This window comes from Ischnura elegans, chromosome 5 (assembly GCF_921293095.1).
Source record: "Ischnura elegans chromosome 5, ioIscEleg1.1, whole genome shotgun sequence".
NCBI classification, from domain to species: domain Eukaryota; kingdom Metazoa; phylum Arthropoda; class Insecta; order Odonata; family Coenagrionidae; genus Ischnura; species Ischnura elegans.
Window position 1 is genome coordinate 4,352,619 of NC_060250.1, and position 26,626 is coordinate 4,379,244.

General features: G+C 39.4%; 1 protein-coding gene across 4 annotated transcripts in view; it reads left to right on the forward strand.

The window, feature by feature from the left end:
• The window catches only part of LOC124158442 (major facilitator superfamily domain-containing protein 6), a 137,668-nt gene that overhangs the window by 24,080 nt on the left and 86,962 nt on the right, over positions 1–26,626 (forward strand). For all 4 annotated transcript variants that reach the window (XR_006864791.1, XR_006864792.1, XR_006864790.1 and 1 more), the window contains exon 6: positions 12,095–12,282. Coding sequence is in view for 1 of the 4 variants with exons in the window: in XM_046533528.1 (XP_046389484.1) it covers positions 12,095–12,282 (188 nt within the window). In the remaining 3 variants the exon portion in view is untranslated. The remainder of the gene's footprint in view (positions 1–12,094; positions 12,283–26,626) is intronic.

Here is a 26,626-nt window from a genome sequence, read left to right on the forward strand (position 1 = left end):
GGAGAGAGAGGGAATTTTCAGGGGGGTCCCAAGCCCTATAAATATATATTTGCAAAACTAAACGAATAGGCTATCAATTAGACAGGGTTACGGAAGTATTCACTCCACCACCACAGATGTTGATGAAATTGTGAGGGGAGATATGCTCGAATATCGAATGGACTTTGGAGGGGTTTTACATTTAGCAGTGTAATAAAATGCGAGACAGAATGATTCCTTTGACGAGGTGCTACAGCCTTCCGCAATGCGTTAATGGAACATTGGCAAATTTGAGAGATAATATCGCCAATGGTATTTTGTCGGCAGACATGATGTTGAGCCACTTTGTGAAACTTTCTGAACTCCTTTTAATAAGCCAAGGAAATATTACCCATGAATTAGTTCCACGCTGAAAATTTGTTGCAAAAGCGGAGATACATTTATGATAATAGGAGTTGTTGGTTTGGAGATTCTTATTTCAGGAATGAAGGACATGTAAATCGTAAAAGTTTGCGAACAACAACATGCGAAAAAATATACAAAAGAATTCACATTTATTTAAATTAAAGCTGGTAGCAATTTTCCAAAACATTTTAATGCCTACAACGCGTTTCGGCTCACAGAGCCATCATCTGGTTCAAGACAGTGTCTTACATATAAACATAACATTTTTACCTTTGAGAAAAGGGGTTGGTGAGGATTTGACACGTTTGAAGAAGGGGTGGGAAACAGGCATACTGAGTGGAGGAAGTGGGAAAAGATACAAGTGAAGAGTTATGTGAAATCCACGTGGGGCTTGAGAGGAGTAAAAAGAGGGTTAGGGTAAAAAGAGATGCGGCGCACAGTGGTCCCAAATTGAAAAAAGTTGGCCAAAATTAATAACGGCGTAATTTTACCTAAAATTGCAACAAAAGTGATTTTGATCGTCTGAATCTGATTTTGGAATTATTTTTACGATATCTCTTCATTTTAGCATTTCTTATCTTTCTACAACCAGCTTTTGAACGTCTCTTTGAAATGCTCATCTGTCCTCAAGCTTTTATTCCACTTTCTCGGGTATTTCAAGAAAACATTCTTTGCACAAAACGTGTCAGAATATTTTTTGCATGCTTGATTTCATTCAGTCGAAATCTTAGTTTAAAATATTCCACGACATATTCCTTCTTCTTCGCTTATAAATATTCTTTTCTCTCTGTACTTGTATTGTACACCGCAAGGAACGAAAAAATTGGCGGCACCCAGAATTCAAATTTAAGAGGTGTTTTTACGGCTGAAACGATTAATGTAATTTCTAAAAGTTGTCTCTTTCTAACCAATAACAAACCGGAAACTATGAGTTGACACTGAATAAAAGATATACAAGCTTATATAGACTTGCTTCTGAGTTTCCGGCGTATCCTGAAATTTGAATGCCAAACATTGGCAAACCAAGTGCTTTAATTATCTGCACAGAAGAAGTTTCTCGAGTTTGCCGTGTTAAAACAGTTCGGAGCACAGCTCTTATTCACTTAGAAAATCATTAAATAAAACTGAGTGGGAAATATTCACCATATCCATGCAATGGCTCTGGTGAGGGAGGCCGTCATCCTCATTCCATTATTATTAAAAAATGCACTTGCAAGACGCCACTCCCTTGGTTGGTTTAGGCGAATTTCTCCCTCCGAATTTCATCCTATCTACGTCTATGGGCTGTTGAAATGATCCTATGAACAATTCTTGGCATTAGGGAGCATTTATTTCTCTTTGTGCTAAGACCATATTTCGGAATAACGTGCCAACAACACTGTACAGCATGTAAGGGATCTCTTCTCTATAAAAATATGAGGAAAGTTTTGCAGAGAAAAGCATCTTGTGGTTACTGTAAGAGTCTCGCATAGTGACGTAAGTAGTCGCTTTTGATCACTCAATATGTTTCTTATTAAGAGAATGAAAACCGGCCCTCATTGTTTTCATGAATATTTGAAGGTTAGTGCACAAACGAGAAGTGTGCATACGATAGGCGTGAAGCACTTGATGTATGTAATCTTACAGGATGTAGAATTATGCTATGTACACACCATGCAAGTTCGACCACGATATAGGTATATTTGAGTGATTTGTCTCCCGCCGGCCAGCGCCCTGCACCGCTCAACTTAAAACCCTCTAGATGTCGGATAGGCAAGTATAAACAGGATTTTTTTTTTCCACCTTGTTGTACATACTCTTTCCAGGGATTCAGCATAGGAATCTTCGAGGAGCACGGAGGAGCACAAAACTATATCGACACATTTGACTTAAAATAGGCCCAAAAATAGCAAACATTATAAATAACTTAATATTGTTATAATAAATTCTGAAATGAGCAGAAAATACTATAATATTGTGAAAAAATATGCAAAATTACCGTAGTAAAATTGACAGATGAATCCCATGAAATTAAAATAGTCATTTATTAAGTTGAATTACCCAAAAATCGACTATTTCTACGCCTCGGGCGTTTTAGGCTGAACACGCCCATGTTTGACGGGTTGCACAGGTCAACATAATGATTACACAGACCTATCGGGTACGAAATATTATAGGCTATATCCTGTAGAATCCGAATACATAATTCAAAACTTCCTTGTGAAAAGTCGAAAAAATGACTTTTGGCCAGCTTTTTTCGATTTGGGACCACTGTACGTTGTGTCGTTAGAAATGGAGTGGTGGGAGTAAGTAGCGAAGCAGGAAAGAGGCAGGGGAGGGGAGTAGCCAATGGGAAGCTGAGAAAGGAGTGAGAATTGGCAGGAGTACTAAGAAGGGATTGCAGGCGGATGAAAATGGTCAACACAATACGGGAGAGAGGGTGGGCGGACGGGAAAAAACAATGTGGAGGTTGGAGTTGGTTAAGGAGTGGGCGAAGAAAGAATTTGACCATTTGTTTTCGTGAAGGGGCTCCTAAGGAGATGAGAGTGGGTGGCAAACACTTGTTCATTCATTAGAATATTTGTATCAATTTTTACTATTTCAAATTGTTCTAAAACATCAAGCCTTGTGCCATTACTGAAGGGGTGAAGAAAATTCTGGTTGAAAATGACAAGAATGAAAAGTCTGTACCAAATTTTTGGCGAGAAGTTACGTTTTATCCCAATTGTCCTGCACCTTCTATGTTCTTTCATTCTGATAATGAAACTCTGCCTGTTTGACCAATGCAACGCAAGTTGCATGATTTACAATTAACTTTGTAAATGCCGCATTGATTCCGGATGCCGGGTTCCATTTTGCCTTTGTTACGACACAGAACTTCACCGAGAGTGCAAGGGTTGTAGAAAGAAATATTGAATTAATTTTTGGGGAATTTGTTTGCAAATCTGTTGGAAAGGTCTCCCACAAACAATGATCGGCACCAATTTTTAGAATTCTATTTGATGGGGGAAGGGAACAAAGCTGTGAAATGGGTCGCGCTTTCTGCTGGTCGCTGACTGCATTTAAAGGTAGATTGACCAATATATGTAAGAATGAAAGGAGGATAACTTTTGGGAGGTTGGATGGCATGAGTAACTCAAAATGATTGTATCACAATAGGAAGGGTTTCTGTGTACACCAAATTCATGTTTGTCACCAACTATGGATATGGAGAGACCGAGAAAGTTAAGTTGCTTTTTGGATTCTATTTCTACTGTGAACGTAATATTAGGATGTTGAGCATTTAAAAGACTGAAAATTATATAATTGTCTGACACTTCCAATCCAGCGGCAAATGATGTAGTCAACATAACGGCACCAGAAGATGTTGGATAAGATAGAATGCCTGAATCAAATAATATTTGGCGTTCTGAATTGTCCACAAATATTTCGCCTATTACAAGTGAGAGGGGAAACCCATCGCAAGGCCGTCTGTTTGGTGATAAATATTCTTATTGTAAAAAAAAATAATTTTGGTTGGCACGCTGTTCCATTAGACAATTAAGTTCACAAGACACACTGTTGTCAATGTTGTAGTCTCTCAGTAAGTCTCTCATAAGTAAAAAGTTTTTTTGTACAGGTAGAGAAGTAAATAGATTTTTACGTCAAATGAAACTAGCTTGGAGTTGGATGGTAACGTAGGGTGTTGAAGTTTCTGTGACAAAATGATGGAGCTATTCATACTATATTTTGGTGAAAAACCAGTCAATTGCCCAAAGATGATATTTAATTTAGGGGCTAACTTATAAAATTAGAGCAGGAAGATAAAACTTTTTTCAACTCTTTTTTGGAATCTATCTATTGGATCACGGGGGAGAATCATGAATGAGGTATCCTCCAACACATCATCACATTTGGCAATGTATGAGACCTTATTACGGATTAGCACACTGTTCCTTTTTTCTGCTTTGGAAATAATCAAATCTTCTTCGCTTAGGTTTTAATTGATTGATCAAAATAAACTTGGTTGTGATTTATTTTCATACGGTGACATGTGATGACATTTCAGCCACTCAGAGGAAGTATCTCTGGAAAAGCTCGTCGACAGGTCGGTTGCAGTTTGAACTAAAAACTTTATGTTGCATGATCTCTGCCTTCCCTTCGAGTTTCTACCGCATCCGTTGGCTTTTAGCGAGAACAGTTTCGTCAAAAGCCAACGGACACGGTGAAAAGCCGAAGAGAATGCAGAGATCATCTGATGAACGCCTCGAAAATCTTCGAACCTGCTTCATATTGAATGATGGAAACAAATCCTGTATTAGTGTTGAAAATCCATATTGTAATGGATAACTTGTTATCAAAGGCAAAAAATAAGTTTTTACTGTTACATTGTGTACGAAAAACAATCCATATCTAATGTACATAGAATCAAATATTTTGTAACCATTAATGAATGAATGACTCAAGATTTTAACGCGATGACATATTTTAGCCTACGGATTAGGATTCCCCATGAGGCCTACGATGCAAATTGTATTTGCAGTTTCGATTCAAAGAACTACATAATAGGAGGTTTAATTCCAAAAAAGGGGAGGGCGGATGGTTTTCAATTGCCACATTTTTCTAGTGCCGCAACAACTTACAATCTGAGCATGCTAAAAATACTCCATTTGTTATATAAATACTCACCGCGTAAAATATACCTTTGGATATTTCGTTTTTCGACCCCTGGCAGAAGGGATTCATATCCCGACGGCAAGAATTTATGCAATGAGTAAACCCGGGCCTAGTACCGGCAATATTTGTTTTACTTTTCAGAACCTCAATTAAAAGTGAACAGACTCACGCTTAAAACGAAACTTTCCTCAAATGACAATGCGTCTTGTTATTGGAGGTCTTAATACTATATTTTGGTGAAAAAACAGACAATTGCCTAAATTTTATATTTAATTTAGAGGCTAACTTATAGGACGGTAAGCCTATGCACGAAACCACTGGGCAAACACGCGTTATCTTTATGAATCTTCGGAAGACCATAAAATCTTGGTGGCTGAGGTTTCATCTGAAGTAACTTCTTTTTCCCACTGTCGCTGAATAAATTAGAGCAGGAAGATAGAAGCTTTTTTAACACTTTTACATCGCATGTAATGCTAACGAGTGTACAGCTGGCACACTTGCATGACAGAAGCCCATCAGTGTACGATTCGTCCAATAGGCCGGAAGAGAGTGCAGATCAAGGCTGGCGACTGCAGAATTTAGTTCTTGAAAACATTTTTAACAATCAAAAGCTATGAATTGCCATATTTTTCTAGTGTCGCAACAACTTACATTCTGAACATGCTAAAAATACTCAATTTGATATTGATGTGTAAATGATCACCGCGTAAAATTTATCTTTGGATATTTCGTTTTTCGGCCCCTGGCAGAAGGGATTCATATCCCGACTGCAAGAACTCAAGCAATGAGTAAACCCGGGCGTAGTAGCAGCCGCTATTTGTTTTACTTTTCAGAACCTCAACTAAAAGTAAACCGACTCACGATTAAAACAAAACTTTCCTCAAATGACAATGCGTCTTGTTATTGACGAGACGACGATTATCACAACAATGATCAAATTAAGGTCTCAAGGAAAGACAAAACCATACATTAGATGATCCCCGGCCCCATACTTAAGACCAGAAGTAGAAACCTGGTGGAGCCGAAAGAAACCTTTTCATTTTCGACGTGGTAACAGAATGGGCCATTACTCATGCCGCTATCAAGCAAACAAATCAAGGTCACCCCTAATCCCAAAAATGCTACCGCTGATGCATACCTCTTTGTGTTCGTTTGCTTCTGCGCGCTTAAGGATTCATTACCAAATACTTTTAAGCTTTAGTTACCAACTGCGGTGAAGAGGCTATGACCGTTGGCGAAAGGCAAACAGTGCATTGTTTTTCAGTGTAGGGATCCAATCTTGCATTCCTATTTTATTATAATATTCCGGCACTAGGTGTTGTAAATAACATTTACACTTCACCAAAGTGAGGTATTTCCTAACTGAACATCTGAAGCACACTACACGAAAGGTATTTCATTTGATATGTTGATCGTTCAACGAAGCGATGAACATCAATAAGATTTATATGTCTCTTGAAGCGAAAACATCTTCCCTCACGGAAAATCTCTTCCTCGTCAAAACAACAGCTCGCCTCGCCAACCCATCTGATGGCAAAACGATCTCCTTGGGAGGCGGGAGCTTTCTGCGTAGACCCAGGCCAGTAAGGAAAGCCTAACGAGGTGCGGCCATCAAACATTCATAACTCCCCTTGTAATAGAGATAAAGTTACAATTCTTTCACCAAAAATAAATTTATAGTTTTGTCCAAATTTCATACGCAGCATATATGGACCTATATCGTAAGATACGAAAGTTAGTAGGCGATTGATTTTTACCCTGCAAAATTCCAGATTTTTCGTCCGAAAGATATATAAACACACATAACAACGTTGAAACTGAGTTATAAACAAATTAAAGTTTACCAGTATGGAAAAAAATGTGCTATAAACATTTCCTGCAAATTTCAATTTTATACTAAGAACAGTCTGCCGGAAAATGGATTAGGAATATAAACTCGGAAAAGTCAAGTAACTAGCCGAAATTCGAGAAAATATTTTTTATAACAATTGTTATAAACAAAATCGAATAATTAATGTCTCCACTAAACGTAGCAACCCTTTCTGCTTCAGAATATATTTTTATACTTGTGGAACGAGCAAATTTAAAAAATTGCCAAAATTGTTCATAGCCATCTGGTTAATTGTTCTAGAACTACACCAAAAACGTATATGATTTTTGTACGTGTGGTGAGCTCTCTATATATACTTACTCTATGGTATTAATTTTTGATTTTTTGAGCATTCCGGTTAACCTGGGTTCTGGTTAATCCGGATCCAGTTGAGCAGGTGTCTACTGTTATTCAAATGAAAATCAAACCTTGTCCACTATTTGAGAAATTAATTTGTGTCCTGAGTTTCATCATGTAGTGATTCACGTATGTATAATGAGGAACTTGCATGGGTCGTAGATTGCTCTAAAAACTATTTTGAATGAGTAAAATGGATATATTAGCTCGCAAAAATACCTTCAGTTTCTCCATTCAACATCAAAAGAAATAAAAAAATTGCATTTTAAATCGAGAAAAATTTCTCTGAGCCGACCACTGCGCGAAGACACCCGAGCGTTGCCGAGGCCAGGCGTGACGTCATAGGTGCCTAAACAACCGTATGGAGTTGGGAAATACGCTGAGCGCATGATGTAAAATTTGTTTTGAGGGAGTATTTAGCCGCTCATCGTCACTTTATTTTGTTCTGTTATTCTTGGGCAAGTTTTCCTCTAGCTAAAGTGCCACGATTATTACTTGGGATATTAATAATGCGACATCGGGATGATGAAGTACAAGCGTTTCACTTCGTATGTTTTAGTTATCAGAAAAATGAAAGATAACGTTGCCACTCGTTCGAATAGTACACCTGAAATTCATCTACATCTACATAATACCCCGCAAGCCGCCTAAAAGGCGAGTGGCATGGGGTGTTAGGACACCAGCTTTTTTTTTAGGACACCAAAAATTGATGCCACGGCCCTCATAGAATTTGTTAAGACAATTTATTTCTATACGTCGGCGGCAAATCGAGATGTAAAAGAAACTTGTAATACTAGAGGATAACGATCGTAAGCTGTGCTGTTGACATTAGAGTAAGCTGTGCTGTTGAATTTGGCAACGCCGAATTAGCGGAGAAGGTAGTCCTATCCGTCCTACGGTACGAATTCACAGCAAAACAGTCTGCACACAATCCACATGTGAGATCGCGAATCGGTTCCGCTGCCAACACACACAAGCCACAATCTATTTCAATAATATAGGTAAATCCATAAACAATATACTAGCATATACCATAAAAATATAGTTGGAAATAGGCAAATACTCTTATCAAAAACTGGAAGTCACTGTCACATTCTTATATTCATCACGTACAACTTACAATAACAGAGCTCGTTATGATGGAAACAACTATTTATTCACTGATTTAAACCCTTAAATTAGCCCACACAAGTGACACAGGTGACTTTTCTCACTACTATTCGTTGAAATAATGGAATAACAAACTTCACACACAGTTATTACGATATGTATTCGTATTTCAATAGCTTGATCGTGAAATGTCATATCTGCGGTGAACAACGGAGGTTAACACGCCACTGACAATTTTTACACTACTGTTAGACATTTATCGATAGCGTAATAGCACTTTTCACAATTCAATCACGATGGAACACTGATAACTCTTGGCCGATATTTTTCAACCTTGTCAAACTTTGTGCATTACAACCACTGGCACTGTGATTATTAGCAGTAGCTTAACGGGAGATGTCACGTTGAAAATAACACTATTTTGGCACAAAAATGTTCCTAGATATCTCCAATCAGCGAGCAAAAGTTGCATTGACTGGAACTCACCCCATAATACAAGCACAGACAATCCTAAACGACGAATTCTCCGGTACCTACGAATAAACGGATGAAGTTATTGTATATAAAAGCATAGCGGACATTAGTAAACATCAAAATCGTTCTAATTACATACTTAAATGAATGATATGCCGTCGATAACATCAACTTACCATTAACGTATCCCCCTTCCTACGGCCGTGGCTCAGACTCCTACAACGATGTTATTTAGGCATTGTAAAAATTTTGGTTTAACTGCTCCAGTTTTATATTTTATGCCCTTACTCAGATATTAATACAGTGGAACTTGGTTAGTACGTTTCTGAAGGGACCACGAAAAATGAACGTACTAACCAGGAAAACGTACTAACGAGGAAAGTAAATAATAGCAGTCGGGGTTATTGCAATCAGTGAAAAAGTCGTCATAATTACAATTACTATCGGTAGTTCTCATAGGATCGCCTTCCTGAACTCTTTTCACATTTAAAATCAAGAAAATGAGCGCTACATTGAAAAACAATACCATGTGAATAAAAATCGCAATTTTTCATAGATTTCCGAAGACGATTCCATGATTACGGCGTCTATCTCCCGTGATTTATCCTATATACATTTACAGAACGAGGACGAGTGAAGCTCAGACAAGCGAAGACAAGTCATTTTTCTTCCTCACAGCGTACTCGGAGAATATAACAACAACCCGGAGTAAGTCAACTGGTTTTTTAACCATCATAAAAATTGGGCAAAATTATATTGACTTTCAAATTACGGCAACAGCCGTAGACACACAGTCGTGACACACAATGTTAAAAAGTGTAGACAGCGTAGAGTAGCGGACGACGCGGCTGGGGCCACTACAGCGCATTCTGCGGGCGTTTTCCGTAAACTAGCACCCTCCCCTACCGTACCCCCTCCCCTCCAGTCCCCATTCCACTTTTATTCTTGCTTTGCGTGTTGCATGCGGTAGGGATACTATGCGGGATATCATTTAAATAAAATCACAACATGTGCAAAGCAAATGCCCATTTATTTCATAAAAGTTCACATAAAAGTCACTCACCTGCCAAATACAATGAATTGAATTAGTATATAAATAAACACTATACACAGGATGGCGAAAGCCTGACAAGAATCTCTCTATGCCTCACTTGTGTACGCATAAGTCCTCGTACCCACAGCGAACTATAATTCCTCAGTGTCATCACAAATTACGGGATAAGAACACCACAAAGAAAATTCCTTTACCAGTGGCCACTTCACTGCACTGAATATGAGATTGTTGAAAAACAAAAATTCGTAAGCAAAATCAAGATCACTATACAAGCGTTAATGGGCTGAATATACGTGACTTTTTCGAAAATATAACGTTGTCAACCACTTCACACACCACACGCAGGCTTGAAAACTTGATGTAGAGATAATTAAGTTAAAATAGAATCAACAACTATATACAAACAACGCCTAAAACCGTACATCGCGAGAACACAAGATCTAACCGGTCCACAGTAAGTAGATGTTTTCCTAACGATCAAAACTTTCGAAATGAGGAGACGAAATTTCATTGGCCGATTCATGATTGGTCAATGGGTGAGACAGAGGAAGCACACATATTTCATATTTCCTATTTATTATTAAAGATACCAACTGAGTGACATTACACAAGTTATGAAATAATTTTTTACGCAATATTATTTATTAATCAAAAATAATCTTACGAAACGATAGCGTTAGTTCAAGAAAACGCCCGTCAGACTGTTGTGTCGCACGCTGTCAACAGTTCGCCCGCCTTGTGCCAAAGCCCTGCGTAGACATTCGCTTCTGGAATGATACCATTTCGATTGTAAAATCGATCGATATATCGACTGATGACACGCAAGATTATAAGATTACGACGTAATTTCAAGAAAATTTTATATTAGACAGTTGAAATTTACTTTCAAAATTTGTCTAATGTCGTCTGCTTTCGTTCCGAGATCAAGTATTTTTAAGCTAAGCTTCGCGTGGAGATCCAGAGGATCGTCTGCTCCCGCAACAGTAGTCAAGTAAATACGCACGACGTCGAGTTTATGGAGCAGTACTGCTTTAAGGCCTGTTTACACGATACATTAACACGTACGAGTTAATGTACGTTTGCGTGAATGATTTTTGTGGACCGGAACGGAACATGTACGAATGCATGAACCAAATTAGAACAGGTTCTATTTTCTGTGCATGCATTCGCACAAGTTGGGTGGTTACACGGTGCATTTTGGCGTTCATTCTCGCGTTCATACATTTAGACATTAACCCGTACGTGTTAATGTACCGTGTAAACAGGCCTTTAGATAATGTGGGAATTGTCTAATACCGTTAAGACTCATTTCTTCATCATGATAACTCGTGCAATAGCAACAATTGCCCACTCACGAACTTTGTGCGCAGCAGTGGGCACTCCCAAGCGCTCCAAAGGCAACAGAAGGTGAGGAGCTCGGGGTGGGGAAAATTGGGGCTTCTTATTGGCTGTAGTTTTTCGTAGTCAGACATTCCTGAAAAATGGGCGCATTTTATTTTTCATCACGTCACAAGAATTCAGAAATGCATTTGGATAAATTACGGTAGAAGAAAGAGATGTGGAATGAATGGAAGAATGTTAATGGCTAATAATAATAAATTAAATCATGAATTCAGACGTTTGCGACCCTTAAGAAGACACTAGAGAACGAATTGCGGGTTGCGTCACGGCAAGCAATTGAGCGTACTAACCAGGAAAGCGCAATTTTTTTCAAACGTACTAACCAAATTCTTTTACCTGTATTTTGTTCGGATGGTACCGGGACCGAGGGAAATCGCCGTACTAAGGAGGAAAACGTACTAAGGAGGAACGTACTAACCAAGTTCCACTGTATTATAAATAATGCAAAATATGAGGGCTTCCAAGCCTCTATCGTCGGATATTTATCTTTAAATAGAAAATAATCAACACGTCTAACAAACGAAGCTCTCACAACTGCTGGCAACTATTACAAACAATCACAACAATAGCTTCGCGTGATGTTTAGGCACCTTTGACGTCATCGAGGCCTCGTCGGCAGTGGCTTGGGGGGTGAGGGAGTTTTTCCCGCGCTTTAAAATTCGTTATATTTAACATTGAATATCTCGCGAAGGAAAACTCAGATATACATGCGGTTTTCTTTGTTGTATTCAGAAAATAACTTTCTGTCCGCCTGTGAAATAAAAAAAATTCATGCAAGTTCCCCATTAAATGACTTGTTGATTTTTCAGGAGACAGGCCAGGGGATTACGGTAGGCAGAGACTTTGGGGATCATTTGGGTGGGGTGCATTTGCTGCCCTTGCTGGCTTTCTTGTGGACCAGTGGAGCCAGGGCCAAACCCAGAAGAACTACACTCCTGTGTTCTACCTGGCTGCGGGTCTCCTCATCATCGACTTCCTCAACAGCACCAGGCTCAGAGTGAGTGGTCATCACAATTCATTCATACTCTTTGTATCTCTTTAACACTTCCAGTAAGGACCCAGTGACGTCATGTCAAAATTAGCAGTGCTGGAATGCACTTTTCTTAACTCTTTTTGGAACTGGAATATTACTTTGTTTTTTTATTTCAGTAGACTCTCGTTATTACGAAGTTCACGGAACTGAAAAATTGGAGGTTCGTAATAACGAATTTCGTATGAACGTTTCTCATTGGAAGAGTTGAAAAAAAAAAACAGTATATTATAAACCTGATTAAATATGCGGAAATATATATAAATAGGAAAATTCATTTCAGTTTCTCAGCAGAAGAATGCAGCATGACGCAGTCGAGGGTTGATATCTTCCCGAATACAGTAAGTCCAATATACGAACTAGATGCGTTACAAGACCTTGTTCCTAAGTTGATACATATAGTCCAGCCGCCAAGAGTTGTCCAATGATAGGTAGAATGGTCTATGTCAGGGGTTGGGGGAAGGTTGCCAGATAAGAAAGGGAAACGCCCATTATAGTCCAGGATATGAAGCATTTTGGCTTGCAATTTTTTCAAACTGAATCGATTTTCCTGAAATTTTCACAATAAGTAGGGAATATACCAAGAATCAAAATCTATATCATGCCGCCGGGCGCTTTTACCCTGGGGGTGGTTTCCACCCCGTCTCGGGGGGGGGGGGAAATTTTAATTATATTTTGACCACACGAATCGATACAAAAATAAATTCTAAGAATAAAATGTTCTTTCCATTTTTTGCGTAAAATTAATGTTTTTTGAGTTATTTGCGATTGAAAGTAACAGTTTTTTGACGAAAAAATCAACGATTTTAATCGATTAGAGGCAAATAGCTTGAAAAGTATTAATTTTATTAGGAAATTGTTAATTACAAAACTGTAGCTTGTAAAAAATTAAATAAAAATCATATTTTATATTTCCTTTATGACCAATTCGGACCGAGCTACACCTTGTTGATGGTTATCTATTGTTTGTCATACGCTAAATTTGAAAGATTCAATACCGAATAGCGGGAAAAATGTAATTTTAGAGGAAAAATTATGCAATCTGTTTAAAAGTGTTTTTAAAAACTTTCTTATAATGAGAAAAAATTTTTTTATCATGAAATTTGAGCGAGTTATGATTAAAAAAAAGATCAGTCCCTACTTTTTTGTACGAAAAAATCAGCGAAAACAACTCCTTATTACCACACTAGACAAAATTGATCAATGCCCTTCAGTATTTCTCTTTATTTAAGTATTGTTAATTGATCCTAGAAGTTTTTTTAATTTACAACTCTAAATTTAGAAAAAAATGGAGGAAAAAGTGAAAAGTCATTTTCTACAATTCCGTTAAAAATGCTCTTTTTTTTCAAATTAATTAAAAAAAACTGAGATATGAAAAAAATGCAAGAGTAATAAATTGTAGCTTCTTTATTTTTAAATATTTTGGAGCGTTTTAATTTTCTATACAATAAATATTTGGTGAGATATTGATAATTAAAACCTCTGTTTCCAAGGGAGCTCCACCTTATTTAGACCCTTAAATCCCTCCCCTTTCAAAATTAATGACTCGAAAAAAATTTAATTCACATGACCTTGTACATAGTCAGTAAAAAACCTAAAAAATACAATTTAAATGAACTTTCTATAAAAAAAGAAAGAAGCTATGTTTGAAATACCAATCAAATTTATTTTCGAAAAATTCGAAATCCACAATTCAGAGCATAATATTCCTCATAATCAGCATACACCTTGTGTACTTTACGTTAGAAGCTAATGATACACTCAAATTTGCTACAAAATAAACACACATACCCATTAGATGTACAGTGGAACCTCGATCTGTCGTTTTTCAGGGGGATGGATGAAAAAAACGATGAATGCGGGAAAACGATCGATGCGGGAATGATTGTCCGGGTTGCCTATGTCCCAGGATCCGCTGGATTTTTGCGAATTATGACATTCATTAATAGATTCAAACGAGATTTCAGCTGATTACAGGAATATTATTACTTTATCGAAACAGGTAGGTCATATTGTTGATTCGACTTATCTCTCTTTCTAAAATCCTAAAGGAACAAGCGCCTTGCTAAAAAATGTTTGCACTACACTCGGAATTTTCACGGCTATTATGCATTTCTGTCTGATGTAAAACTTCTTATCCATCAAATGTCATTTCAAGTACACGTAGTTACGAGAGAAATGTGTGTGTTATGCCTCAAACAACTGATTTCGCCGTCGCAGTGATTGGTTATGAGATGGATCAAGAAGGCCAAAAATAGTTTATTATTTGAAATGTTCCTTTCTAGCAATTAAATTTTTAATATGATTGAGGCAATGTGGCGTTAATCATCAGCGGCACGCCCACCTGATCCTCGGCTTCATCCCACTTCTTGTTTTCACCAGGGATCTCGCTCTACCCCCACCCCTGCCGTCATGTCCTGCCGGACATACCGAGGCGTTCTGCAACATTCACGCATTTCTAGCCCGGATTCTTTTCTTCATCATCAATTATTTTCAGTCCATCTTTTAAAGTTCTCACTTGTGTCTTCGGAAGGGCCATGGCCCGAAGACGAATAAGAATAAAACTAATAAAAATGAAACCGGACTCCATTGATCCCACACGGAAAACACTCGCTGGTTTTAAGTCAACCCACCCCGGAAAGTACGGAACCACTCGTATGAGGTGAAGTTCGGCACCAATGCTATGGCGTACGGCGCGGCGTAAGCAGAGCTTACTGCAGAGTGTGAAGCATGACCATATGACTGCGCCATGAGATTTTTTGTCCTAAATGGAAGGCAACTTACCCATTCTTTTCTAATGAGCGTAGCACAAGATGAGCAGATGAATTCGGATTGCTAGTAGGAAGAAACAAAATATCCCGAGAAGACATAGCTTCGTTAGCAACTCTGACAAGTGAGACTTGTAGCATAACTCGTAAATTGTAACCAGACGCCCTGTTTTCGAAAAAAAATCGCATCAACTGCCGTGAAGCTCACTATCAGCTGCGAGGATATCGATATTCGCCAGTAATCACCATCGTATTATTCCAACTATTTCCTTGCTGAAAATGCTTAAATAACGTTAGAAATACGTCGTGTTTGGTATCAATCTTTACTGAATTATGTGCACATAACTAATATCTCAATATAATAAAAGTATAATACCAATTGCCGAAATTCATTTTTGGATACCTTTTGGGCTAATTGGTGATTCATGCAGCAGTTGACCTTCACCTTTGAAGCGAGTCGGCTAAAAAAAAGTCAGCGGTCGAGGAAGGGGGAGGCGTGAAAAAGGTTTCTTTTTTTCTCGAGTAACTTGATATTTTCTTTCCAAGCTAAGGTCGTCGTAATACGATCCCTGCTCGAGCTGGGACCTTTTTTTTATTTCGGAGAAGAAGAAAGCTTCATCTGGGGTGTTTGGACCTTAGGGTTGGGGTGAGTGGAGGTCGACGATGGATCTATGAGTGGAGGACTGGGTTAGGGGCCTTCGGTGGGGTCGGGGGTGGCGGCCCTACGGTGACATGATTTAGTGCGAGGGCTGCACGCTCAGAGACAGAGACAAGGGCAGAGTCCGGCGTGACATCAACCGAGAAGCATCTATCCTGTGATGTGAACCATTGCTATTTGTTAATACAGTCCACTAAGTATCTTTACGCGTTTTTCATTTCTATAAAGTTACCACCCTTGGACAAGTCGGTTTGAAGACGCGTACTAAGTATCGAACGTTTTTTGGTCCTTCGGGCCGGATAGATGTGATCGGTTTGTGCATAATATTAGTGTTATGTGCATTAGTGTTGTATCGTTAAGCCACGCGTCGAATACTCCAGTGAACGTTGCTTCCAGAACAGTCCCGAGTTCGATTCTGATGACATTACAGTGGTGATAGCGGGAGATCACTTCAACAGTGCACGTTCAGAAGGGATAATTCTGGCGTCATTGCTTCCGTCAACATATCACGGCGGGCGGCAAGCGTCGAGAATAGCTAAGTTCAACAGATTCAGGCTTCAATTGGTGGAAGTTAGACATATTTAAGTAAATGAAAGGTCGTAGCACTTTTCCACCTCTCACCAGAGGATGCACCCTGCGCCACGCTAGCATCTACGACGCACTTTTCTGGACCATCGGGGGACATTGGGGAGGACTTCGGCGGGAGCACAGCTGACGCAGATAAGGTCGTCGGAAGCCTCTCACGCCGCAAGGAGCTCATCGCAACGTCACCGTCACTGCACGGCGTGCTAGCCAACCAACATAAGTATTGCTTCAGTCTGGTTTATTTCTCCTTTCTTGCATTGTATTTATCCTTAAATCACCTATCCATACCTTTATCATGCCATCCAAAGGCGTGCTTAATAGAAAAAGGGCTCTAGCCAAGCGTAAATTAACACGGGCGAAAACTTTCCTCGATAATTTCGTAGAAGAATCAGATGTAACACAAGTTCGAGTAAGATTCGATAAAATGCCTAATATTTGGCAAGAGTACGACGAAGTTCAGTTACAACTTGAATTAGAAGAGGAAGGAGAGGATCACAAAGCGAACAGGGACGATTTTGAAAATACCTACTATGCAGTGGTAGGAAAAATGAGAAGCATTATAGAAAGGGATCAAGAAGCGCAGTCTTCACACTCACAAGAGTCGCTCTCCAGGCATAGCGGTGGTCGAGATAACCAAAGGGAATTAAAAACTTCCAAACATTTAATTACCCAGCTTTAGTGGAAAGGTAATAGACTTCAAACATTTTTTTGATACTTTCAATAGTTTGGTCATCGAAAACAATTCGGTGGATGATATCCAGCGATATCATTATTTGCTGTCAGCGCTCACTGGAGAAGCGCATCAATTGATTGAAAATTTGCCCATTACATCAGAGAATTTCAAGGTTGCATGGGAAATAATTTGCAAACGTTACTACAATCTGAAACTTATAGCAACCGCACACATGAAGGCATTATTTTCATTACCTTCGATGAAACGCGAGTCTGTAAATGAATTAAGAATGGTGCTTAATCAGCTAGTTAGTAACTACAATGCGATCGAGGCATTAAAGCTCGACACGCCATTGCATGAAGTGCTGCTATCTCAACTTCTGCTCGAGAAGATTGACGAACAGACTTGCAAGGAGTGGGAGGTGAGGGCTAACAACCAACAGTTCCCAAGATTGCATGAACTAATTGAGTTTTTAGAAGCTAAGTGTCAGGCATTGGAGGTAGTTAAATCCAATCAAACACAAAAGGAAAAATCAACCACCAGCAAACAACGCGAATCATGCAATCGATTCCAATCTACCAGCCATAGTTATTTCACAACAAATCATGAGTGTCCAGTTTGCCAGCATGACCATGCAATTTATAAATGTCCAACATTTACCCAGTAAAGTGTTTCACAGAGGAAGGAACTCGTGAAGAAAAGGGGCCTTTGCTTCAACTGTTTACACCCGAATCACCGCATCAAAGAGTGTAGAGCAGGAAGGTGTCATATTTGCAAGCAGAAACACCACACTCTACTTCACATCGAATTCAAGAAGAATCTCTATTCGCGTCAGAAACAGTGTGCCAGTTCTCAGCAGGCTGCACAGTCAGAAGTAAATGCTCCCGTAGACAACGTCTCTCCCTCCAACAATGCGATGACATACTGTTCCGTGAAAGGCAAACCACATTCTCAGGTTTTGCTTTCTACTGCATTAGTGCAGATACAAGGTAGTGACGGAAGGTTACATGAATGCAGAGCATTACTAGATTCTTGTTCACAAGCTCACTTCGTCACTGAGGCACTAACTCAACGTCTTAAACTGAAGAAGGTGCGCAGCTTTGCGCCAATACAAGGCATTAATAGTACCAAATCAACCATTAAGTATAGTACTACCGTGAAAATGCACTCACGGGTCAGTAACTACCACGCTCAGCTTGAATGTTTAGTACTTCCTAGTATATCAGGGCACATCCCAGCGTCGTATGTCGCAACTCAAGACTGGAACATTCCAAGAGAACTTACCTTAGCAGATCCTGAGTTCAACACGCCAGGACCAATTGATATGCTGATTGGAGCAGAAGTGTTCTTCAGTGTTCTCAAACAAGGTAAACAAGTGAGACCTGGACCTTATCCGATTTTGCAGGACACAGAATTCGGCTGGATCTTAGCTGGAAGGTTTGAAACACCTGACGATAGATGTGCAGAGCCTCAACCATTGGAAACATTCATAGTGAGAGAGTGCAGCAATCTAGAAGAGCAGCTGCAACGATTTTGGGAATTAGAAGACATGAACCAGAAGCCTTCAACAGTCGAGGAAAGGGAATGCGAAGATCACTTTGCCAAAAATACAAGGAGAGACCATACAGGTCGATTCATTGTACGACTTCCGTTCAGGAAGAACCCCACAGAACTAGGACACTCTCTAGAGGCAGCCAAGTCAAGACTGCAGCAACTTGAAAGGCGATTCAAAGGGGACTCAAACCTACGAAGGGAATATGTTGGATTTATGGATGAATATGAAAGATTAGGTCATATGAAACTCGTCAAAGAGCCATCAAAGACACATTTAACATGTTATTTACCTCATCATCCAGTAGTGAAGCAATGTAGTTCTACAACTAAGACTAGGGTTGTATTTGATGCGTCAGCAAGAACTACAAATAGAAAATCACTAAATGACATCCTCATGGTAGGACCTACAGTACAAGACGACTTACAATCCATTGTTCTTAGGTTCCGCTTACATCGGATAGCCTTCACTGCCGATATAGAGAAAATGTACAGCCAAATCAAGGTTGACAATCACGATTGCAGAGTCCAACGAATACTTTGGAGACAGTCAGAGGATCAGCCAGTGAAGACGTATGAGCTACAAACAGTAACGTACGGGACTGCGTCAGCTCCATTTCTCGCCACTAGATGCTTACAACAACTAGCAAGAGAAGAAGCTGAAGAGTACCCCAAGGCAGCAGAAATCCTATCCCGAGATTTCTATGTAGATGATTGTATTTCCGGCTGTCAGAGCTTAAACGAAGCGCTCGAGATCCAAGGTCAACTTCAACAATTACTATTGAAAGGTGGATTCCAGCTCAGAAAATGGTGTTCAAATAACCCTGCACTGCTCAATGCTATTCCCACAGATATAAGAGGAACGCAGTTTCCTTTGAACTTGGATGGCAGTGACGGTGTAAGAACCTTAGGCCTCTTGTGGCATCCAGGGACAGACAAACTTCAAATTCTAAAGGGTAATCAAGATGATTCAAGGGTTGCCAATCACCCAACAAAGAGGCAGGTACTAGCCACAATAGCATCAATTTTCGATCCACTAGGACTGATAAGCCCTATTGTCATCCTAGGCAAGATCTTCCTGCAGCGAACTTGGTTAGCCAAGTTGAACTGGGATGAATCACTTCCAAAGGATCTGCTACAACAGTGGATGAATTGGTATGGAAAATTGCATTTCATTGACAACATCAGGATAGATAGACAAGTCACTATTAATAACAACCTCAAAGAACTGCAACTGCATGGCTTCTCAGATGCGTCCGAGGAAGCCTATGGAGCATGCATTTACCTAAGGTCATCCGACACTGACGGAAACATCAATGTCAAACTTCTATGCGCCAAATCTAAGGGAGCACCTGTGAAAAAGATTTCCATTCCGAGATTGGAGTTGTGCGGTGCACTTCTACTTTCACGCCTGTACAAGAAGGTGATAAATTCATTAAGGGTAGAGATTTCGGAGCGTTTTTTGTGGACTGACTCCACGGTTGTGCTGCATTGGATCGCAACCAGCCCGGCAAGATGGAAAACATTTGTAGCAAACAGGGTCTCTGAAATTCAGGAGAATGTATCCGGATGCAAATGGAAGCATATCTCATCCGGTGAGAATCCAGCAGACTTGATTTCTAGGGGAAATACTGGAGATGCCCTCATTAATTGCAATTTATGGTGGCATGGGCCGGTATGGATGGTGGATTCACCTGCAAGGTGGCCATCCAAACACGAGGAATTTACCGAGAACATTCATAACGAAGAGAAAGGGATAAACACTGTTTGTCTAGCAGTAACTCAGGAGGATATCACACTTCGATTCTCAAGTTTACATAGATTGCAACGAGTAGTATCTTACATGCTGAGATTTATCATCAACGTGCATCGTGAACGGTCGCTACGGAGAAGCGGAGCACTTACAAGTCCAGAGTTGCAAGAAGCCCTAACGGTATGCATTAAGTTAGTGCAACCATCGGAGTATTCTAGCGAGATAACTGATCTCTTGACCAAGTCAGCAGTCTCAAACAAGAGCAAGCTGAAGTCATTGCACCCATTTATTTGTCAAAATCAAATTCTCAGAGTAGGAGGAAGGCTCCAAGCTTCTCAACTGCCATTTGAGCAAAAACATCAAGTGATTCTTCCCCCTAAGCATCATCTTACGAAGTTAATTATTGAGGAAGAACACAGAAGATTGTTGCATGCTGGTTGTCAGTCAGTACATTCATCCCTGAGACAAAGGTACTGGATCATCAATGGCAAGAATGTGATAAAGATAATTATTCATCAGTCCTTGACATGCTATAAGTTGAAGGCAGAGGCAGCAAAACAACTTATGGGGCAACTTCCACAATATAGGGTTACGGCTGAAAGACCATTTTTAAACACAGGAGTGGATTGTGCTGGGCCGTTACTCATCAAGTCTGGTTCGCGGAGAACTAAAACAAAGGTGAAATGTTACGTCACCATATTTGTTTGCTTGGCATCCAAGGCGATTCACTTAGAAGTTGTGAGTGATATGACAAGCCAAGCTTTCCTCGCCGCATTGCGAAGATTTATTGCAAGACGAGGAAGGTGTTCCCAGATATACAGCGATAATGGTTCAAACTTTGTAGGTGCCGCTAGAGAACTACGAGAATTAGCCGAGTCTTTCCTAGCAGTTCAACAATCAAGCATCACACAGGATTATAGTGCTCAAGAAGGCATCCAATGGCACTTTATCCCTGCGAGAGCTCCACACTTCTTCTACATCTACATCTACATAATACCCTGCGAGCCACCTCTAGGGTGTTTGGCAGGGGGTGATCAATCACCAGCATGCATCATGCATTTGGACTCCCACATGCACACCACACCGTCCAAAAAACGTCCCATATACTAACAAACTATACTACTATATGCTGTTAGAAATAGAATATAGAATAGAAATTCAGAAACATGCATTAAGTTTTACATAGGTTAGTAGGCTACACTACAAGTCATGCAATCTATATACGAGTTCTATTGCTGCCGTTATAATCTCTTATTGATCGTGGAAAAAATGACATTCGGAATCGGTCTGTTCTACAATCTATCTCTCTTATTTTATTTATATGATCTGATTTTCCGTAGTACGTTGGCGTCCGCAAGATATGGTTAACTTCGTCAGAAAAGACACTGCTCTTGAATTTATCTAAAAGGTTTAGTCTATTTTTCAATCTACGGTCCGACAGAGATTCCCATCCGAGTTTATCTAAGAGGTCAGTTACACTAACAAGACTATCGTAACGAACTTTCACATACCTGGCAGCTCTTCTTTGCACGCGTTCTAACTCTGTTATTAAGCCTTTTTCATGAGGGTCCCAAACACTGGCAGCGTATTCCAAATGTGGTCTAACGAGGGGAAAGTAGCTAATTTCTCTCACTTTGTCGTCGCACTTTCCTAATATTCTTTTAACAAAACCCATTTTACGATTAGCTTGACCGGTTATTTCTCGAATATGTTTATTCCACGATAGATCATTATTGAGTCTAACGCCTAGATATTTCACGGATTCAACTGCATTTAATTGGGTGCCTCGAATGATATAGTTACGCTGTAGGGAGTTATTCTTCTTCCAGAAATTCATTACGACGCATTTTTCCAAATTTAATTCCAACTGCCAAGCATCGCACCAAGCTTGGATAGCAGCAAGGTCATTCGTTAGTTAAATGTAACAACGTTAGTTAAAAGATAACAATGGAATCCTGGATACGACCTTGCTGGTGCCCCCCCAGACCCTTAAAAATATGCAAATTGAATTTCGAATGCGCGAATTGAATTGAAGTCTATTTTTAATACGGTCCCATTATCGTTGCGTTCATTTTGTATTACGAGGTATCCTTGTGCCATCCCCCCAGGAAAGAAATCCTGTATCTGCCCCTGATTTAGAACATAGATTTTTCGTAAAATCGATGAGTTCTTGCATCTAAAGTCATTTTTAAGATCTTCCCTGCTAATGCGAAATTTGTTAGGAAGAAGTGCTCATCACTTATTCGGAGGCATCTGGGAGGCAGGAGTAAAATCAGTGAAACATCACTTGAGAAGGGTTATGGGAACGAACTGTTTAACGTTCGAAGAGCTAACAACCCTTTTAACTCAGATAGAGGCATGCCTTAATTCCCGACCAATAACACCTTTGTCAAATGATCCCAATGATCCCTTGCCCTTAACACGTGGTCACTTTCTCATCGGAGCTCCCTTGACTTCCCTTCCTGAGCCAGATCTGAGCGATACTCGTGTTGGTTTGCTTTCCAGGTGGCAATTACTATAAGCAAAACTTCAGCAATTTTGGCGGAGCTGGTCAAATGATTATTTGACACATCTGCAACAGCGAGCCAAGTGGTCAAGGGAATCCAGCAACGTTCGCCCTGGCATGGTGGTGTTACTCAAGGACGACAATACACCCCCATTAACCTGGAAGCTTGTGGTTATCGACGAAGTGCATCCTGGGGCTGATGGACTTGTTAGGGTGGCCACAGTGCGAAACTCACAAGGAAAATTTAAACTTCCCATCACAAAATTGTGTCCCCTCCCTTCACAAAATGAGAAAAGGGAGTTTTAGTCCCTTTTGGCGGGCGGTATGTTTGGACCTTTGTTTTACCTTATGGTTTCGGACATAGCCAATATCTTTTTAAATGGAGTTTCATCTTTCACTTTGAGCGGCAAATCAAAAGAATATTTAGAGAAATAAATGATAAACTGCGGCGAGAAGCTAAGAGGGCATGGGAGGCCTGTCGGAAAAGACTGCGAGGAAATGGAAAAATTTTGGAAGGAAGGGGGGGTAAGCGCATTGCATATTTTCTCTATGACTTTTGACACCCATTATGACCCTCGATGGTAAAAGAATCGACAATACGGATCATTGAACTGCCTAACCGACTTTGGCACCCTTCAAAACCTTTGGTTAGACACGTTGGTTGTCATGATAGCCTGACGTTTAACTCTATGACCTTTGACCCCCATTGTAACCCTCGGAGGTCAAAAAACCAACAATACGGATCTATGAACTGCCTAACCGACTTTGGCACCCTTCAAAACCTATGGTTTGACACGTTGGTTGCCATGATGGCCCGACGTTTGACTCTATGACCTTTGACCCCCCCATTGTGACCTTCGGAGGTCAATTAGTGAATAATACGGGTATATGGACAATACTAATGACTTGGGCACCCTATAAAACCCACGGATCGACACCTTTGTTGGTATGCCATTCTTTTTGTCACCCTTATGACCTTGACGGTGACCTTACTGGGTGAACGGTTGAATTTTCGTAAATAAAAGTGTTATTTTCGAGTTTCTCGGGTCCAAAAACCTAAGAAATGACATCTTGGTCAATGAAATTCAGACATTTTTCTATCTCGATTTTTTTAACATTGAAACCCCATAAGGCAAATTCAAATTTTTGGTTTGGACCCAAATGGCAAGGTCAAAAGGTCAAAATTGTAAAATTTTGCTTATATTCAACAAAACTTAGGACCTTTCCCCATAAGTGTGCCAATTTTCATGAACATTGCTCTATGGAAAGTTACAAAAATTACAGGTCAAAAATGACACACGACCCTTGGGACAGTCTGTACATACACATATGTGAGTATGTGTGCTCTCGCCCACAGTGACCTGTGAGCATGCATGTGGAGGGAAGACTGGAAGGCATACAGTCTCCGTTTGATTTTGTTTCATGTAATGTCCACATAAATGTACATTTATTTATCTTACCATGACGAAGTTTGTTTTGTTTATCGTATTGTTATATCTTATCTGTGCTGTGATTAATATCATGAGAGAAAAAAGTGAATACATAATAAAAAGAGTAAGAAAGTGAATAAGAAGATACAATGTGATAAATAATTTTTTTAGGGTAAATAATTTTTTTTAGATTAACCTCCAATAAGGGTTGATTATTATGGGTTGAAACGCCTTAAAATTATTTTCCAAACATAAAAAAATAATTATACAAATAATTTAAACTAAATTTTACCCGTATTTAGCTTTAAAATATAATTTTTTAAGTTTTAGCTTTTAGGGGTAGTTTTCACCCCTAAAAAATAAAAGGCGCCCTTCGGCATAGTATAGATTTTGAAGAAGGGGGTATGATTAGTCTAATCCCAAATATTTATGCAAATCGATTCGGTTTGAAAAAATTTTTAAAGGAGGTATGATTAGTATAATCACAAATTTTTATGCAAATCGATTCAGATTGAAAATTCTTTTTTACATTAACTCCCAATAAGGGTTGATTATTATGGGTTGAAATACCTTAAAATTATTTTCCAAACATAAAAAAATAATTATACAAATAATTTAAACTAAATTTTACACGTGTTTAGCTTTAAAAAATAATTTTTTAAGTTTCAGTTTTTAGGGGTAGTTTTCACCCCTAAAAAATAAAAAGCGCCCTTCGGCATAATATAGATTTTGAAGTAGGGGGTATAATTAGTCTAATCCCAAATTTTGGTGCAAATCGATTCAGTTTGAAAAAATTGCAAGGTTTTTCACTTTTATGAGCTTCATTTCCTGGACTATTAAGGGTTCCATGAGAAAAGGAGCTGGAAGGGACAATGAGCGTGAAGGACCCAGAAGAAGAATCACATGTTTTGGTGATTCGAAGAAAGAATATGTTTTGGTGGATCAGGCTTATTTCGTTGCTCCTTATGCATTTGACAACGTTGTATGACTTGGCGAGGGTGTGAGGTGCGTTTGGGGGACAGCGATTGGCTGTAAACTGTGCTGGCACAGGGTTTTCTGCCCCTCATATTGTGGCATCATCTGACAACTCTCGCCTGCTGGACTGTATACAAAGAATCGTGGATTACAGTTATCCTGAAGAACGAAACACTGCATTACACGATTAATAAAAAATTTAAACCTTGTTTTTCCACAGAATATATTTATAATTACACGACCATGGTTTCGACGCTCCGCCTCATTCTCAAGCGACAAGTACAGTGGTTCAACATCCTTAAATACCTTACATATAGCCAGAGCGAGGTAAGGTATTTAAGGATGTTGAACCACTGTACTTGTCGCTTGAGAATGACGCGGAGCGTCAAAACCATGGTCGTGTAATTATAAATATATTCTGTGGAAAAAAAAAATTTAAATTTTTTATTCATCATGAGTAAGTTCCACTCAGTAACACCATCCATCAAACCATCAACTGCATTACACGTATGAGCTAAATCACGATTGTGGCGAACTGATCTAGCTGGCGTGCAATGCAGGCGGAACGGAAAAAAATAGCTTCCTGCAGTGATGAAGAACGGGCAAAACGCTGAACAGTTCCTGAATTCACACAGGATTCAATGATACTTTGTTCAGCTTGTGCCCACAATGAGAGTTCCTCAACGCCACTTTGCATAACATCGGCCTAATCGAAAGGCACCGAATTCAAAAATTGTACATTTTGAATGCTCGTATCCCTGAAAATTCATAAATTGAAAGTGCAAAGGAAGAGGACTAACTGTGCATCCAATTCACGGGTGGTTATGAGTGGGTCACCATGACTCCATAGGAATGAAGCTTATTATATGATGTTGCATGTAAACTGAATAAAGAACCATAATTGACGCTCGTGGGCACAGTACACCAGGAGAACTTAAAGGTGGCAAGATTATTAAAACAAGCTTAGTTAATATCCAGATAAATGCCATTGCATATGCATGAAAATTCGAAATAAAGTTCATTTTGTAGCCGCCGGGACTGAGGTTCGTAATTTTGTAAAAATGAAAATGTCATAATAGCGTTTCTTTTACCATAGCTGGATAGGCCTTTTTGTCGGGACCAACAATTTGCTTCGTAATAACGAGGTATTTGTAATAACTTTGTTCGTATTAATGAAAGGCTACTGTACTAGTTATTATTTACATTACAGGAAACCTTTGATTTTACGCAGTTGGAGGGACCGAAATATGGGCACTGTGTAAAATCAAAGTGTGTAAAATCAAGAGTTGGCATTGAGGAGGAGTATATATTTCAGGATAACACTTTCTCATTATTTTTAGAAGGCTTAGTCATACATTTTGGTATTGTTCTAATTTAAGCCAGAACCAAAAAAAGTCTCATATGCGAGGTTT